A 17449-nucleotide genomic window follows, 5' to 3' on the forward strand; every position below is an offset into this window, starting at 1 on the left:
AGAGGCTACGGCCGTCAGGGTCAAGTTCAACGGAGCCAACACCACACTGGTATCGCTATACAATCCTCCTAATCACATAGTAACACGCGATATCAGCACAGTACTCAACATAGCACCGCGGGTAATAGCCGCTGGAGACCTCAACGCAAAACACCCTGATTGGAACTCACGAATACAAACCTCCAACGACAAGAAACTGTACGAACACGCGCTAGGCCGAAACTACATCATACTTGGACCGGACGTTCCCACGTTCGTGCCTACACAGGCCCGACATAGGCCAGACGTGTTAGACATAGCCCTCATAAAGGGCATTACATGTACACTCAACCTAACGGTTGAAAACGATCTGGACTCAGACCACATGCCTGTAATACTGCACATGGAAGAGACACTGCAGGACATCGAACCACGCAGGATGCTCAACCACAAGCGTGCGAATTGGACACTGTTCAAGGAAACGCTTGATAGTCGCATTCCTGACACACACGAAATTAACAACACACAGCAAATTGATGAGGCTGTGGAGGCTCTCACAACTGCCGTTCAAGACGCAATGACTGACGCCATTCCATTTACAACACCAAGACAACACTCGACGGCCCTGCCCCAGGAAATCCTGGGCCTTATCTCAATGAGGAACCGCCTCAGGAGATACTGGCAGCGTACCAGGCGCCTGTTCTATAAACTGCACGTCAACAGACTCCAGGGCATAATACGGAATAAAATTCAAACATTCAGAAACGAACAATGGGGACAGAAACTCGCTGGGCTGGATACCACACGTCCTGGCGTGTGGCAGCTGGCCAGACACTTCACCAGGGAGAAACATTACATTCCCACGTTACAAGGACCAGACGGCCCAGCCTACTCCGCGACGGAGAAGGCAGAGCTTATGGCCACAACACTTGCAGCGTCTTTCATGCCGAATCTGGTTCCTTCAGACCCAGCATTCACACTTGAAACGGACCAGGAGGTTACACGACTTGTAGCCCAGCCCTCGCGCAACGAAATAAGACGTGCTAGCACAAATGAAATCACATGGGCTATCAAGCACACCAACGCTAGAAAAGCCCCTGGGCCTGATGGCATTCAAAATCGTGTCCTCCAGGAGTTCACGGATAAAGCCGTAGAATACCTCACACACCTAACGAATGCCATCCTGACACACCAACACTTCCCTGACTTTTGGAAGGCGGCCAAGGTCCTGATGTTCAGGAAGCCAGGGAAAGACCACGCCCTCCCACAAAATTACCGACCTATCAGTCTGCTGTGCTCGCTCAGCAAGATTGTTGAGAAGGTAATACTAAAACGTATCACCAGGCATTGCATCGCCAACGACACCCTAAGACCGGAGCAATTCGGCTTTAGGAATCACCACTCGACAACACAACAACTCCTCCGCGTAGTCGAACATATAACACACGGCTACAACATGAACAAAGCCACAGGGGCCGTGTTCCTAGACATCGAAAAAGCTTTCGATCGTCTCTGGCACAACGGACTCATACGCAAACTAAGCGAAGCTGGTTTCCCGGACGGACTCGTGCGTCTCATACACTCATATCTCACGAACAGATGTTTCAACACTAACGTGCAGGATAAACAATCAACACAACACGGTATCCAAGCTGGAGTACACCAAGGAAGCATCCTAGGGCCCATCTTGTTTAACCTGTACATTAATGACTTCCCAGCGACACGAAACACGACGTTAGCCGTCTACGCGGATGACACAGCCATCCTCGCGCAAGCCTGGAAACCGTCGAACATCAACTCACGAATACAGACAGCACTCAGAACAGCTGAGCCTTGGCTGGAGCGATGGCGTATTAAAGTAAACGTCGACAAGTGCGAAGCAGTTCTGTTCACACGCAGACCGAAACTACTGCGCAAACACCAACACTGTAGACCGATAACACTACATACACGCCCAATACGTTTCCGAGAGAAAGTCAGACACCTTGGTGTCTGGCTGGACCGGAAACTTACATGGGGGGACCACATCGAATACGTTGCCAACCGAGCGCACGCGAGGCTCAAACAGCTCTACCCAATGCTCAACAGGGCAAGCACACTGAATAGGAGGGTGTCGAGGTCTTTATACATGACACTGATTAGACCTCTGATGACGTACGCAGCTCCCGTCTGGGGATATGCAGCTCCCACACGACTGCGCCGCCTGCAGATCATACAGAACAAGGTGCTACGAATCATCAGCAATGCTCCACGCTACACACGCACCGTGGATCTTCACCATGAATACCACCTTGATACCCTCAAGGAAGTATTCAAGAAACACGCCACACGACTATACAGGAACGCGAGACACTCGAACAATCCTTTCATCCTCACTCTGGGAAACTACGATCACAACCACAGGTGGAAACACAAGCGGCCAAAGACACTGCTAGCTAGGACATAACCACCTATGGTAAACTAACATACGCAAACAGCGACAAACGCCGGTAAGCCCCTGCATATCAGCAACACTGACTGGCAACTACCAGCTGCTATTAGAGCCAACCAACAGGCCACAGCAGGGACACCGACCAGCTCGCCCACAGACGCACGAACAATCTGCCAACACTCCCTCACACTGTGCCTCCGGTATATGACCTATCGGACACAAGACCGATAACAAACCTAACTGTTGCAGGTTGCAGGACGCTGAACGAGGACTCTGTACCAGCACCCAGCGCCAGCCGCCGAGCAGCTCAAACGCACAACGTCAAGGTATCGACATGCATGATACCCACTACTAACAAAGCCTATCCTTACACAACCTATCGCAGGCAGCAAGACAACCGCTACTGCTCTTGCCGCCCGACCTAACTTTCGCAGAGGTTTTTTTCCCTTGGCTCTTGCTTTGGCACTTTTTTTCCTCTGCCCTTCAAACCGCTACCCTTCGTCAGATTTCGACCAATCTATCTCCAGATGAGCGCGTATTAATGGTTAATCCTAACCAGACGTACGCAGACATCGCAGTACCCACATCCTGCGACACCTCACTTTAGTGAATACTAACCCTTATGCAGAGATGGCAGTAGACCTTTTGTGTTGGCCATCATGCCGGTGTGGGCGTGGAGGGGCTCCACCTCTTTAAAAAAAAAAAAAAAAAATGTGAGCGTGGTGGTTGGGGGGGGGGGGAGGGGGTTAAATGTAGCTTTTTTTAGGTTTTGTTTGAATGACTCAAAAAACAAAGCTTCTAGCAAGACTGTTTCCCAGTAAAAAATTAAAATAAAAAACGTACTATTCGTATTTTCTCTACGACCAATAGTTTCGGCGTTGCTGAGGGATGGAAAACCCGCAGTTTATTAAAAGTAGTGTTCTGATGGTATCAAATTAATGCCTGTTGTTAGATGAAGTAGATTAAGATGAAATGTTAAATGTCTGTACCCCGTATAAGTATCTTAGAGCCTACTGCGGCATAAATTATACTCGAGTGTGTAACAGGGTGGAGAGGGTGAAGATAGAAGTGCGAGGGAAGATAGTTCGCCAGACTGTGGTCATGCCATTCCCTCCTGAGGACAGAACAGGTGATTTCCACTCGCTACATCACAAGAAGCAACTACTGGGTGTTTCACAAACTTATTTAGACCCTCTGCAGCCCGCCATACTAATCACTGGCAAAGCGTAAGCGTTTCTGCGTTAGTATTAGTGGCACAGTAACTCATAACTGTATCCCATGTAGTGTAACACACTTTTGTGGAAAATAAACACACCATCCTGTGGAGGGCAATTGTAGTATAACGTTGTGAAACACCCTATAGTTGCTTCTTGTGAGGTGGCGAGTTACATAGAGTGGTGGGAAGTCACCACTCGCTCTTCGTTTTGCAGACATATGAAGGAGAGAAGTGCATGACTACAATTCGGCAGCCTACTTCCCTTGCACTTCTGTCCTCTACCTATGCCTCCCCACTCTCTTACACCAATAGAACACAATTTATTCCTTATTGCATCGCTACTGCACTTAAACGTTGGACACAAATTTAATATTTTTCTTCCTACCCCACCTTATTTAACAGTAAACAGTAATTTTTTACCATGAAAACAGTATTTTTAATAATCTTCAGCTTTTCCATCCCCTGCAACGCCGAAAATGTTAGCTCTAAAGAAAAAACATATAATACCGTTTTTGTACGAAATTTAATGTAGTTTCAATTTGTACTGGGAATAATTTTCGCTAGAAGCTGCGGTTTATGAATTATTCGAGAAAAACTTAATAAAGTGACCTATAAATGCCCCCCCACCCCCACCCTTACACGCCATTAATGTGGAGTTTTAGTACGTTGTCGTGAAACTCCTACCACCGTAAAAAATTGCGTCTACTTCACCTTGTTTGGTCTTCATTGTCTGGGCTACTGCCCTGACCTGCAGAGACGGTGTACGAGCTGCCGCAGGTTACCAGAGTCAGTCCTGCTCTGCTGTTGACGTTAAGCCGGCTGCTGATCGGCCACAGTATCAGTAACCGCCGGCAACTGTCGTCACACGACAAGCGGGTGTAACTGTTACGGAGCAACGCTAGGAGTGTTGTAACTTTTCTAATAAAATGAGTGAGTGTTAATGCTGTTTTCTTGGTCGACCACCGGTCAACAGCCTGGCTCAACCCACCACCTCGTCTCAACCCTGCTACTGTAGATGTCATCAACCTCGGGCCTCTACATTTGCGTGTCTAAAGCAACTCCGATACGGCTATCGGCAGCCCGACCCAGCATCTCATACCGGCTGCAGCAGTTAGCAGGAATAATTACAGTGGACTAACTGTTTTGTTTAGTTCTTCTACTTTCGCGTGCAGAGGATTTCTAAGCGGGAGTGTTATCGGAACTTTAGAGTAGTGTTTATGAGGTCGGAAGAACGGCTGATTTGTCAAAATTTCGTGGCAATTTCAGGGAGCACTCTTTATGACCAATAAGGTGCTTGTAGTGCAAACTATTAGGGCACAGTGTGTGTACCATGTACTGAGTCACTACTGTATCAATAGAGCATTTTAGGTGCCGACGTTATGACGATGGTGCTAGGCAGTGTAGGGAATTGAAGTCTCATGATTATGCGTAAGATGTAAGATAGTATTGTAGATTTGCGAGAGTCCACCTCCGTAGTTGAGTGGTCAATGCGGCTGACTGCCAGCTGGAGGACCCGTGTTCGACTCCTGGCACTGCCAGGATTTTTTCCTTGCAGGGAGGTTACGGGGTGCACTCAGCCTCACGTGGGTCAATTGAGGATCTACGCGACCGATTAGCAGCTATTCCAAGATCAGGAAATCCGACAACGACCGGGAGAGCGGAGGGATTAGCACATGCCCCTCCATCTCGCATCCAGTGACACCATTGGCAGAGGATGACACGGCGATGGGTCGGGCACGATTGGGCCAGAAGGCGGAACTTTATCTTACCTTAATCGATGATTGTGAGAGGATATTGTCCTGATGTTGTTGCTGTTTTGGCTGATTTGGGGAAGGGGACCAAACAGCGAGGTCATCGTCCCATCGGGTTAGGAAAGGATGGAAAGGAAGTTGGCCGTACCCTTCCAAAGGAGCTATCCCGGCATTTGCTTGAAGCGATTTATAGAAATCACGGAAAACCTAAATCAGGATGGTCGGAAACAGATTTGAACCGTTGTCCTCCCGAATGCGAGTCCAGTGTGTTAAGCACTGCACCATGTCACTCGGTGTGTTGCTGTTTTATTATACTTAATTGTGTATTGGGGTCAGTGACAGAGTCCAGGACGCATGGTATTTCCGGGCGGGAGGTGATTCGTACGTTAATAAATCAGGTAAAGCAGTTAACAATGGACTTGGCAGAGACGTATAGGCAAATGGTTGATGTGAAAGAAGATGGGCTATCGTCCAGTTTATCTACTACATCGGTGGATTCAGCCGCCGCTAATTTGATTTCTCCCTTTTCTGGCAAACCAACTGACGATGTGTTGTCCTTCTTGGGCCGGCCGGAGTGGCCGAGCGGTTCTAGTCGCTACAGTCTGGAACCGCGCGACTGCTACGGTCGCAGGTTCGAATCCTGCCTCGCGCATGGATGTGTGTGATGTCCTTAGGTTAGTTAGGTTTAAGTAGTTCTAAGTTCTAGGGGACTGATGACCTGAGATGTTAAGTCCCATAGTGCTCAGAGCCATTTGAACCATCTTTTGTCCTTCTTGGGTGGTTTGGAGGCAGTAGCAAAGATTGGCGTTTACACAGATGATTAGCTATTACAAATGGCTTAGTTGCGGCTGACAGAGGACGCAAAAGCGTTTGATAGGTATAACTGGGAGTTGAAGAAGTACTGTCTTCTGAGCGGTTTGAACAGTGGATCAATAAACGCTGTAGAAAACAGAATAGCGCGAGGTTTTTACGGAAACAGTTGAGTGGAACGTCGGGGAAGCACAATGATTCAGTCGAAAGTTTCAGCGATGGGATAATAAAAGTCAATTGGCATACTTACGAATTAATGGGAAGAGATGAAGCAAATAAGATTATCTTCCAGGACGAGGAGCATAAAGGTCCAGACGCTTTCCTCAGAGGTCTGCCGTCCGATGTGTATAAAAGCGTTCTGTGATGTAGCCCGAAAGACATTAACGCTGCCGTTAGGTTAGCTACGGATCAGGAGATAGATATAGCGACAGGGGTATGCAATAGGCGAGTCATTTTGTCTGCTGACGTGCGATCCTACAGGTGTGGGCGCTCAGGGCACGTCCAGAGGCAGTGCCGTCAGTCACAACGTGAGAACTGTCGTGTGGTTGGGCACCACGGGAAGAACTGTACAAGCAAGGGGCGGAATGGACGGGGGCGAAATGTTCAAGCGTTAAAAGCAAACGGGAACCCCATTCAATATCAATGCTGCAGAACGTATGTGGAGGCGGAAAGTGGCGTTGTGGGAGTGGTAAGCGACTAGGGGCGTACATTTTATTGGGGACAGGGGCGCATGTGTCAGTGGCAAATCTTCACCTCGTTGGTAGGAAACAATTAAACGCCCTTCACTATAGTTTGCAGGGGGTAGGAGACGGTGACGAAGTAACTGGTTTCAGCAATATTATGTTTTAGGTGGGGGCAGAATGAGTTCATGAGTGCGTCGAGTAGCTGTATAATGTAACTAAAGGTTGCTACGCAATTCTGAGTCTAGATTTTTTGCTCCACTGAACTTCTGTGACATATGGTGGACGTCATGGTGACCATGTTCCAATTGGGATAAACTGCCACCAGCGAAATGCTATCGCAAGGTTCATCTACAAACCATTTTAACGACGGACAAAATCACTAAGGCTTAATACGTATGATATCTTCATCTATATCTAGATACATACCCCACAAGCCACCGTATGGTGCATGTCGAAAGGTAAAACATACAACATACCACTGATAGTCACCTCCTTTCCCGTTCCAGTAGCAAGCAGATCGAGGGAGAAACGACTGTCTGTAAGCCTCCTTACTAGTCCTACTTTCTGGTCCTTAGGCGAAATGTACGTTGGCGACTATGAAATCGTTCAGCAGTCAGCCTCAGAAGCTGATTCTTTAAATTTCCTCAGTATGGCATACGTCGCGAAATGAACGTCATCTTCCCTCAAAGGATTCCCATTTGAGTTCACGAAGCATCTCTGTGCTACTTGCTTGCTGATCGAACCTACTGGTAACGAATCTAGCAGCAAGGCTCTGAATTGCTTCAGTGTCTTCCATTAATACGACCTGGTGTGGATCCCAAACATTCTAGCAGTACTTAAAAATGGGTTGAACTAGTGCTCCACACACAGTCTCCTCTACAGGTGAAAAATTCTGCGATGAAACGAAGTCGACCTCTCGTCCTCGCTACTCCCAATCTGACGTTCTCGTTCCATTTCATGTCGCTTTGCAACGTTACACCTCGATATTTAATTCATATGGAGTGGCGAGCAGCACTACTAATTCTGTATTCGGAAGTCACAGGATTATTTTTCCTGCTCATCCACATTAACTTTCATTTTTCTTCATTTAAAGCTAGTTGCCATTCATCACACCAACTAAAAATTCTGTGTAAATCATCCTGTTTCCTCCTATAGTCACTCAACGAGACACCATTCCGTACATCACAGCTTCATCAGCAAAGAGCCTTAAATGGCTACTCACCCTGCCCGTCAGATCATTTATAGAATAAGAGCGGTCCTATCACACTTCCCTGAGGCACCCCTGACGATACTCTTGTTTCTGATGAACATGCACAGCCGAAGACAACTCACTGGGTTCTATTTCTTAAGAAGTCTTCTAGCCAGTCACACAACTGGAAACCTATTCCGTGTGATTGTACCTTCATTAGCAGTCTGCAGTGGGGCACCGGCTCAAACGCTTACCGGAAATCGAGGAATATGGAATCTGCCTGTTGCCCTTCATCTATGCTCAGCACGTGAAAAAAGGGCAATCCGTACAACGAACTGAGGATATGTTAAAGAATTCTGCAGCAAATCGATTTTGAGGATAGTGGTCTGTAATTATGTGGGTCCGTACTTTTGCTTTTCTTGTATATAGGAGTCAACTGCGCTTTTTTCCAGTCGCTCGGAACTTTGCGCTGTGCGAGAGATTCGCGGAAAATGCAAGCTAAGTAAGGGACCAGTGCCACAGAGCACTCTCCCCGAAACCGAATTGGGATTCTATCTGGACCTGGCAACTTACTTGTTTGCAACTCTTTCAGTTATTCCCTACGCCAAGGATGTCTATTTCTATGCGCTCCATGCGGGAGTCTGTGCGACAGTCGAACGACGGTATATTTGTACCATCGTCCAGCGTGAATGATTTCTTAAACGCGAAATAAAAAACTTCACCTTTCCGTTTACTGTCTTTTATTGCCAACCCAGACTGGTCGACGAGTGACAGCTTAGAAGCCTTCCATCCGCTTAGTGATTTTACATATGATCAGCAGTTTCCAGGGTTCTTGGCAAGATCTTTCGCTATGGTACGACGGTGGAAATTTTTGTATGCTTCGCGTATCCATCTTCTAACGGACGCACGAAGTTCTACCAATTTTTACCTGTCGATCGCTGGGCGTTCTTTTTTGAATCGAGAGTGCAACACTCTCTGCTTTCTCAACATTTTTCAAATTTTATTATTATCTGCGGTAGAACTTTTCGATTATTAATGCACTTACTTAGCACATACGACTCCAGAGCGCGATTTACATTTACTTTGAATGCGAACATTAGATTAGGCTTTGCAATGACTTATTGATACCGAATAAAAAGAACATACATCAAAAGAGAAACAAATATCACTTTGTACTTCGAAATAGTGTTTCTGTTTTTCCTGTGTGTTTTTTGCACCTATCAGTTCTAGACACCATCTTCGTTTACAAAGTGGGAGAATTTATATGTCATGTGTTACGACAGACAAAGTAGCTTGTAACCACATAACTGAAATTGTCGAGTTTTAATCACAGTCAGTTTGATGTAACATTGTAAGATAGATATGTCAAAGCAGTTTTTAGTATTCCCATAGGGAAGTGGGGTAGATGCAGTATGAACTACACTTGAACTTGACAGTCAAGAAATTGTAACTAAGGTTATTGGTGTTAGAATACTGTAACTATTTTGATGTACTTGTAAATTTTGAGTTTTAATGTGTATTGGTTGAACCCACTAATAAGTATGTTATGTGACACAGAAACCAGACAGCCTGTGCAAACTGTATGAGATGGATGAGAACCACGAGCGACGCATGTGGCTTGACAAACTGCTGCAGTTCATGGAGGAGCGTGGAACACCTATCTCAGCATGTCCCACCATCTCCAAGAATCCTCTCGATCTCTATTGGTTGTATGCTTACGTCAAGGAAAGAGGGGGCTTCATGGAGGTATGCAAGGTGTAGTGTTTAGTTCCATGGTAGTTCCATAGACATACTAACTAGATGTACTGTAAATAGATTTTCCTACTAACATATTTTTTAAGAATATTTTGTGATTGGAATTTAATGTGTTTCAATAAATAATAGAGCCATTGTGCAAGTGTTAAGTTTTTTTCTGTGCGTTTGATAAGGAAAGAGAAATATCTGTTGCTTAAAAGAGGGTCAGTCAAAAAGAAATGCTTCTTGTGTGTGTGTGTGTGTGTGTGTGTGTGTGTGTGTGTGTGTGTGTGTGTCAAAGATTTCAAATGCAACTACATAGATTGGAAAGCACATATTGACAATTAATCTACGACTTTTGAATATAATCTGTCCATTTCCATGGGTTTGGTCCATCTTTATAACAAGGGCACGTAATCTGGATTGGTAAAATGCACAGTCCTGCTTCTGAAACCGTTGACACACTGATGTTTTCATGGGCTCCTCATCTTCAAAGTGAATCCCATGAAGAGCTGCTGTTAGTGGCCCGAACAGGTGGAAGCTTAATGATGCCAGGCCAGGGCTATATGAGGGATGAGGCAAAACTTCCTACCCAGTTTTCACAATCTCTTTAGTGATGTAATGACTGATGTGTGGTCTTGCATTGTCGTTCAGAACAACAGCATCCACCATAGCTTATGTTGTGCAAACTCACTGTAGATGTGCTTTAAGCTATTTGAGGGTTCTGACATGGTTGACAGAATTAATTGTGCATCTCTGCTCCAAAAATTCAACAATAATCTAGCCCCCTGCATTCCAGAATACTGTAGCTATAATGTTAGCTGCCAGGCACGAAGTTTTGAACTTTTTCTTCTTCAGTGAGTTCCTTTGATGCCATTCCATTGACTACCTCTTTAAGTATGCTTCAGAAAAATGACCCATGTTTGGTCTCCAATCACAAATTTTCCCAAAACTCCTCTCCCTCCAAACAGAAGGGCTGCAAGAGTTGGCAGGAAATTGTTTTTCTTGGCCTTTTATTCTGCTTGGTTAACCATTCGTCAGGTGCAGTTCTGAGACTCCTGTGTTCAGGCACAATGAGCGTAACAGGCAGAGATTTTGAAATCAGCTATTATTTCATATTTTCAACTTTAGTAACCTAAATGTGGTAGGTGGCTTTCATGGGAAAGTGTAGTAACACAACATATGAAAATGGATGCTGAAAAAACATTTTATTAAACACAGAAGAAACAGAATATAAATGACCGAACTTTTGAATCCACCACTGAACAGTAACAGTTTTCAGCACATAAATTTTATCAAACAATAAATTTATGAAAAAAACTACCATTTTAAGTCACTGTTTTGATGCTGGTGCCTTTCAACTTCTCTCAAAATTACCAGAGGAAATACATCGGTGCACAGATAAGCAAAGTTGGCAGACTATATTTGTGACAGCTTTTACATTCATAGTTTGACATCCTTCTGCGACCCATTTCTGTAGTGCAGGTGATGCGTCTACGTATATTGGGATGTGGGAGAGGAGGTGATTTCTGTGTCTTTTTTGTGAATAAATCTTTTGAGTCAGCTTCGCAAGCTGGAGGGGATTCTAATCTTTTTCATACTTCCTTTGTGTAGCTCTCCAAGCACAAGTTGATGTGCCAGAGATTTTAGGTACACTCTTCTCTGCAATTTCTCCAATTGACTTTCAAGGTACATAACCTGGGAGTTGAGACCACCTACATTCAACATTGTGAATAAAAAACGATCACTGGCCAGCGCTTTGTGTTTCTGCTCATACAATAAGTAACACACATTTGATATGCACTATCAATGCCACCGTCTGTTGAATTCTAGAAAGTGACTATCTCTGTTTTTTTTTCCATTTCTCCAGATTCAGGACCAGTGACATCATCATTGTGAAGCAAATGTACAAGAATCTAATTTTTTGTTATGGCGCAGTGTGTAGGAAACGAAAACCTTCCCATCATTAAAGCCAAACATACTGCTGTATTGTGTGTTCCCTTTTATGTTAAGAAAATCTGGTGGCAGTTGTCTTTCATTTTTTCAGACAGTTCCAACATACGACAGCTTTTTTGTCTTCAAATAGTCAAAAGATGAGAATCTGAATACCAGTTATCAGCAGTGATATTTTGGCTAGATCCAAATATGGGCTTAACCATTCTCTTGACAACTCCAGTGGGTTTGTTGCTGACACAGAAACCACTTCCAGACTGTAGTCCAATTTAGATCTCCATGTTCACTGTGTATATCATTTTAGCATCAAGAAGACCAAAATGTTTTATTCCATATTTGTTAGGTTTTGAGGGTATATACTGCCAAAAAAAGACATAAACCATGTAAACCAGGAAGCATTTCATCTGTTGTGATGCTATCCTCAGGACAATAGCTCTTCTGACAATTTTTCATGAACTCTTCGAAAACTTCATGAATAGGAGCTAGCTGCTCAAGTTCCATCTGTTGGGCTCTGGTAATTCAGGTGTCAAAACGAAGCCAACATATCAGACTGTTAAACTGTTTGATATTCATCACAAGACTTAATTTTTCAGTCTGTCACCTTCAGTATCCCAAAGTTCTTCCAGACTTTGACCATTCCCTCCGTATGCACCTGCTGGGTACAACGAACCAATAAATGCTCTTAGGTCAATTACATCTGTGGATCTGATGTCTCTCTCACTAGTGAAATGATCCTTGATAGTGTCAGTGTATTGATTTGCATATTTGATAATGGTGGCAAGGATATCATCGGCTAATAAATTATTCCAACACTCAACTGCACTTGTAGCATTCTAAGCATTTCCTATGACTCCAGGGAGGTGAGTGGTGATGATGTAAGATCCCGTTACGATGTCTTTCCTCAGGTGCCTTTTTGGCCCACATGGTCTTCTTATCTCTTCCCAAATAAAAGTTCCTTGTTTTGTTGTCTCTTCTTTCTTCGTCTTGAGCAGTATCCTCACCATCTCGCTGCTTTAAAGAATCACCTTCACATTCTTCCATCTCATCTTGTGAATCAATGTCACTTTCATCACCAAGATCCTCAGACAGTATGGAGTCTTCCTCATCATTGTACATCAGCAAATCCTGTATTTCTTCGAGATGACAGGGGTTAGACAGTTTGTAATAATTCTGAGCTGTATCTTTGAAGAATCTAGAGTCTAAAAGAGAGAACTTGAGGATAATTATGTACTCAGTCGGAATGTGCCTGAAAGGCCAAGCTTACTGAACTGTATATTTTTACAAGATATTCACAAAATTCACATTACTCATCCATAAAGTGAGCAAAATAACAACTCTTAAAAAGAACCAAAAATACACACCTCCAAAAGCAAAGATGTATTAAAGTGCAATGAGCATGAGAGGCCACTAACGTCACATCTGCTCTCTACAAAGGTCACGCAAAAATTTGTGGAGGGTGTTGTAAACACTGCCTGAAGATAGGAAGGTACTAATGGCAGGCAAATCCCACGCTGACTTATTTGGGAGAGAGGGAACAAAAACATTTCAGTTGTGCCTGTCGGGCCAATTACGCCCGACAGAGTGTTAATATTTTTGATACTCGAGTCGCACAAAGCTTTGAGTATCACATTTGCTGAAAAAATCATCATCATCACAATGCCATTACTGTGGGAGGTAATGTAACACAAATCATCCACAGTCACCTGGTGATCACCATGAATAATGTCATCGACTCACTTCATGTTGGGTGGAGTCACCTGCTGCTCTGCTTTTCATGAGCCAATGATCTGTCTTCAGCGTTGTTACGCCGACAAACAGTGCTGGTATCCACTGTTCCATCACTTTACACATTTTTCTGTCTTTCATGAATGCCAATGGGCATTTTTACTTCTACATTTCAGGCTTCTATCACAGAACGCTGTTTAATACGAACATAGACTTTGACCACGTTGCAAGCAACTGCAGTACTGGCATCTGTTGATGCAGGAAGTTACCACTGCAGTAGATTAGAGAAGCTTTGTAGAATAGTGCCAAATTCAAATTTTTAAATTAATAAGCATTACTGAAGAACGAGGCACTGCTTGTTGACTGATCCTCAAACGATTTTTCCGTATACCATGAGAGGTGGCTTGCAGGGTGTAAATCTAAGTTTGGATGTGTTAGGTCATGCGTGTGCTTGATCAGTTACACCCTTCTTCAGTACGAGTGTGGGAATGAGGTAAGATATCACAAGGAGCCATGTAGCTTTACTATGTAATGAATTGTTCTCTTTCCTCTTAATCTGAAACATCCATTTCCTGTACTTTTATTGTAACCAGTTTTATGATAATTTGCAGTCTAATGTCTGCAATAAAGAAATCCTGTTTTGTTTGTAGTGGTTAGCAATAAGATAAAAAATGAGTTTTGACGTATCTGACTTGTTCTGCACCAAAATATTCCCCATCTTGTTCATCGCAGATATTGAAATTTATGAACTTGTAACAAAACAAAACAAAACAATGCTTTACATTTTCTCTGTGTTTTTGTAGTTCATTAAACAGAGTAAGTAATTTGAAGACTGGTTACATTTCGTTAATCTTCAGCTTCACATACTGTGCTGGATAACCATTAGTAAAGAATTAATACAGTTCAGAATGAAGATAAAGAGGAGTGGCTGTTTGTCGTTTTAAGCCCTTCTTCAGTTGCTTCTTAATTGCTGAGCAGTATTTGCTCCTTTTTTTTTTGTCTCGGATATTGAGATAGTAGGATTTTGTGGTCATTTGTGTGTGTGTGTGTGTCTGGGGGGGGGGGGGGGGGGTTGTCTGTGTGCAAGCTGTTTTCCATAAACAGTAGCAGTTAGTTTTTTACTGTGTGAAATTCGACCAGTGCACAACATCTTTCTATTTCATGTGTGTTCCAATAATAAGTGAAAGTTAATGTTGACCACCTCCTGAATTTTATGAATTACTTTGGAAAATACTTCCATTACTTTGGAAATACAGATTACAAAGGAATAAGGCTCTCACCTAAACCACTGAAGGTGGTGAATTACCTTCAGTTTGAGATTATTGTGTATGTAGTAAATGTTAAAGCTGAACTTTGAAATTTATTAAAAATGAATGCACATTAAACAGTAATGTAGTTAAGATCAGCTGTAAAATTTGATGTCATAAATAGATAGTTGCTAGTGTGTTCTATTACTTGTTAATATCTTTGAGTTCAGATCTGTCAGTAGCATAAAAAATATTTAAATAACAGTTACCTTAAAGGGAAATTTTTAATTGTTAACTTGTAGCATAAGAAAGCTCATTACTTACAATGATTCTTCACTAGCAACCTACCCCTGGTTTGCATGGGTAACACTAAGTATCTATGGTCAGACAACTTGTCTGGCACACGGGTAATGAATTATCTACACAAACCTTCCTCATCAATCGACCTATCTATTAGTGAAAGCTGTATCAGTATCTGTACACTATTTCCTGAGATTATCCTTCACATTCAGACAGAAAAACATGACAGGTGAATTTAATTCATAGTATGTATATTTTATAACAGCTATTTGTGTTTCAGCAAACACAGTTTTCTCATTTGTGTTTGATTACAAACTTAAATTCACAGGTCACAAAAAACAAAACCTGGAAAGACATTGCAGGGCTTTTAGGCATCGGAGCATCTTCAAGTGCTGCATATACACTTCGGAAGCATTACACGAAAAACCTTTTGGCCTTCGAATGTCACTTTGACCGTGGAGGTATAGACCCACAACCAATTATAAATCAAGTGGAATCTACTTCGAAGAAGAAGATGACCAAGACATCATCAGTTCCATCTCCAGGTAGTCCATAACACTGTACTGTTGAAATCCTTACAGAAAATTTTAATTTTATGTACTTAATTGATTTGATTTGTGCCTCTACACAGCTGCTCTGAAGTGATTACTGACATGGGCTCTACATTGCTTTTGGCCCTTAAATTATGTAGAATATTGTGATCACATGCCATCTGATGCAAAAGAGTGGACAGAGGAATTGCAAGTTCTACTCTTCTCTCTTTCAGAAAAGCTTGCAGAATCTTTTAACTTATGTACTCATATCCTGTTCATAACATATTTTGTGTTAAAGTGAGTTGTTGAAAAAGGGCCAAAATGGCATATTTGGAAGTGAATCTGTAATAGAATATATTATCACAGTGAAGTGGGCAATGGACATTTTTCCATTGTAAGATAACGGCAACAAGTGACAGTAGCATCATTCACGCTTTTGGTGCTGGTGGTGTGAAGTAAAAAAGATTTTTATTAGTTGTTGATAATAGTATTGGTATGTGTTGATACATGAAATAAGTATTATACAAGAGAATAAATTTTAACTCTTGTGCATTGCTAAAAAGCACAGTTAAAAATACACATTTATATGTTGTTGAGGCTGTGTACTGTCAGTACTTACTGATGGTACACATTGTACAATATACGCATCAAATCATATAACAAAATTGAAGATACTAGTCAGTGAGAAGCCATTAGCGTGTTTAATATTACTGGAGTTAAATTCCGTGAGGTAATGTATGATCCAGTCACATCAATGCAACCACCTGTGAGAAGCATGAACAACCACCTTTTGCAGTGTGGGTGGGCAGAAAGAGAGTCAGTGAGGTTCTGAAAGGAACCAACAGGGATGAAGAGCCATGCCAACTCCAGTGCCATGGCCAGCTGCACTGGGTTCCTAGGCTGTGGACGCATTACGCAGACAGGCCGATTGAGATAGTCCCACGGATTCTTGATTGGATTTAACTGGTGAATTTGGTGGCCAGGGTAGTGTGGTAAATGCATCCTGGCACTCTTCAAAGCATGCAGCTACACTCAGAGTTGTATGACATGTTGCATTGTCATGCTGGTAGATGACTGTGCTGAGGAAAAAAAACAAACTGTGTATTGGGGTGGACATGGTTCCCAAGGGTATTTGCATAGTTGTGGTGATCCATTGTACCATCCAGAATGACAAGATCATCAAGGAAATGCCACAAAAATGTACCCCAGACAATAACGCTCCCTCCTCTGGCCTGGGCCCTTCACTTTTAGACGTTTCACGCCATCCGTGCCAACTACCATCTGCATGATGAAGCGTAAAACATGATTCATCAGAAAAGGCCACCTGACACCATTTAGTAGACTTCCAGTAGTAGCATTGGTGTGCAAATTACAGCCTACTGTGAAGCCGCATGCACAGCAATGTATACTAAAAGGTTGTTGAGACACTGTTGGTAATCCCTTGGTTCATTAGAGCAGTCAGTTGCTCAGCAGTTGCAGATCTATTCAATCCTACACTTTCTACAACCATTTTCACCTCTGTCATCTACGGCCTGTGTTGAACCACAGTTCCTTGGTGCCGGTTTTGAATAGTGCCATTTGGCTATGCGTGGTATACTTTAACCACGGCGACGTGTGAACAATTTACAAACTTAGCCATTTCAGAATGCTTCCGCCATTGGCCTGAAAACCAATAAACATGCTCCTTTGGGAGTCAGATAAATTGCTCCATTTTCAAATTAGAACAATGACTGCATTGTTTCCCATGTGCCCCCTGAAACACCTTATATACCCTCTGCTGCCATCTGCTGTCTGTGAGTGGTTACTGTATGTTGACATCGAACATAGGTGGTGGTCACATCACTGTAACTGGACTTGTGCATATTCAGTGTAAGGATTTTTAAATTGATCCTTCACAG

At 43.2% G+C, this 17449-nt stretch overlaps 1 protein-coding gene across 1 annotated transcript in view; it reads left to right on the top strand.

The window, feature by feature from the left end:
- The window catches only part of LOC126470864 (trithorax group protein osa-like), an 80818-nt gene that overhangs the window by 15304 nt on the left and 48065 nt on the right, over nucleotides 1-17449 (top strand). Inside the window, 2 exon segments of the mRNA XM_050098880.1 lie at nucleotides 9617-9805; nucleotides 15347-15563. Of these exon segments, the coding sequence (XP_049954837.1) occupies nucleotides 9617-9805; nucleotides 15347-15563 (406 nt within the window).

This window comes from Schistocerca serialis, chromosome 3, assembly GCF_023864345.2.
Source record: "Schistocerca serialis cubense isolate TAMUIC-IGC-003099 chromosome 3, iqSchSeri2.2, whole genome shotgun sequence".
NCBI classification, from domain to species: domain Eukaryota; kingdom Metazoa; phylum Arthropoda; class Insecta; order Orthoptera; family Acrididae; genus Schistocerca; species Schistocerca serialis.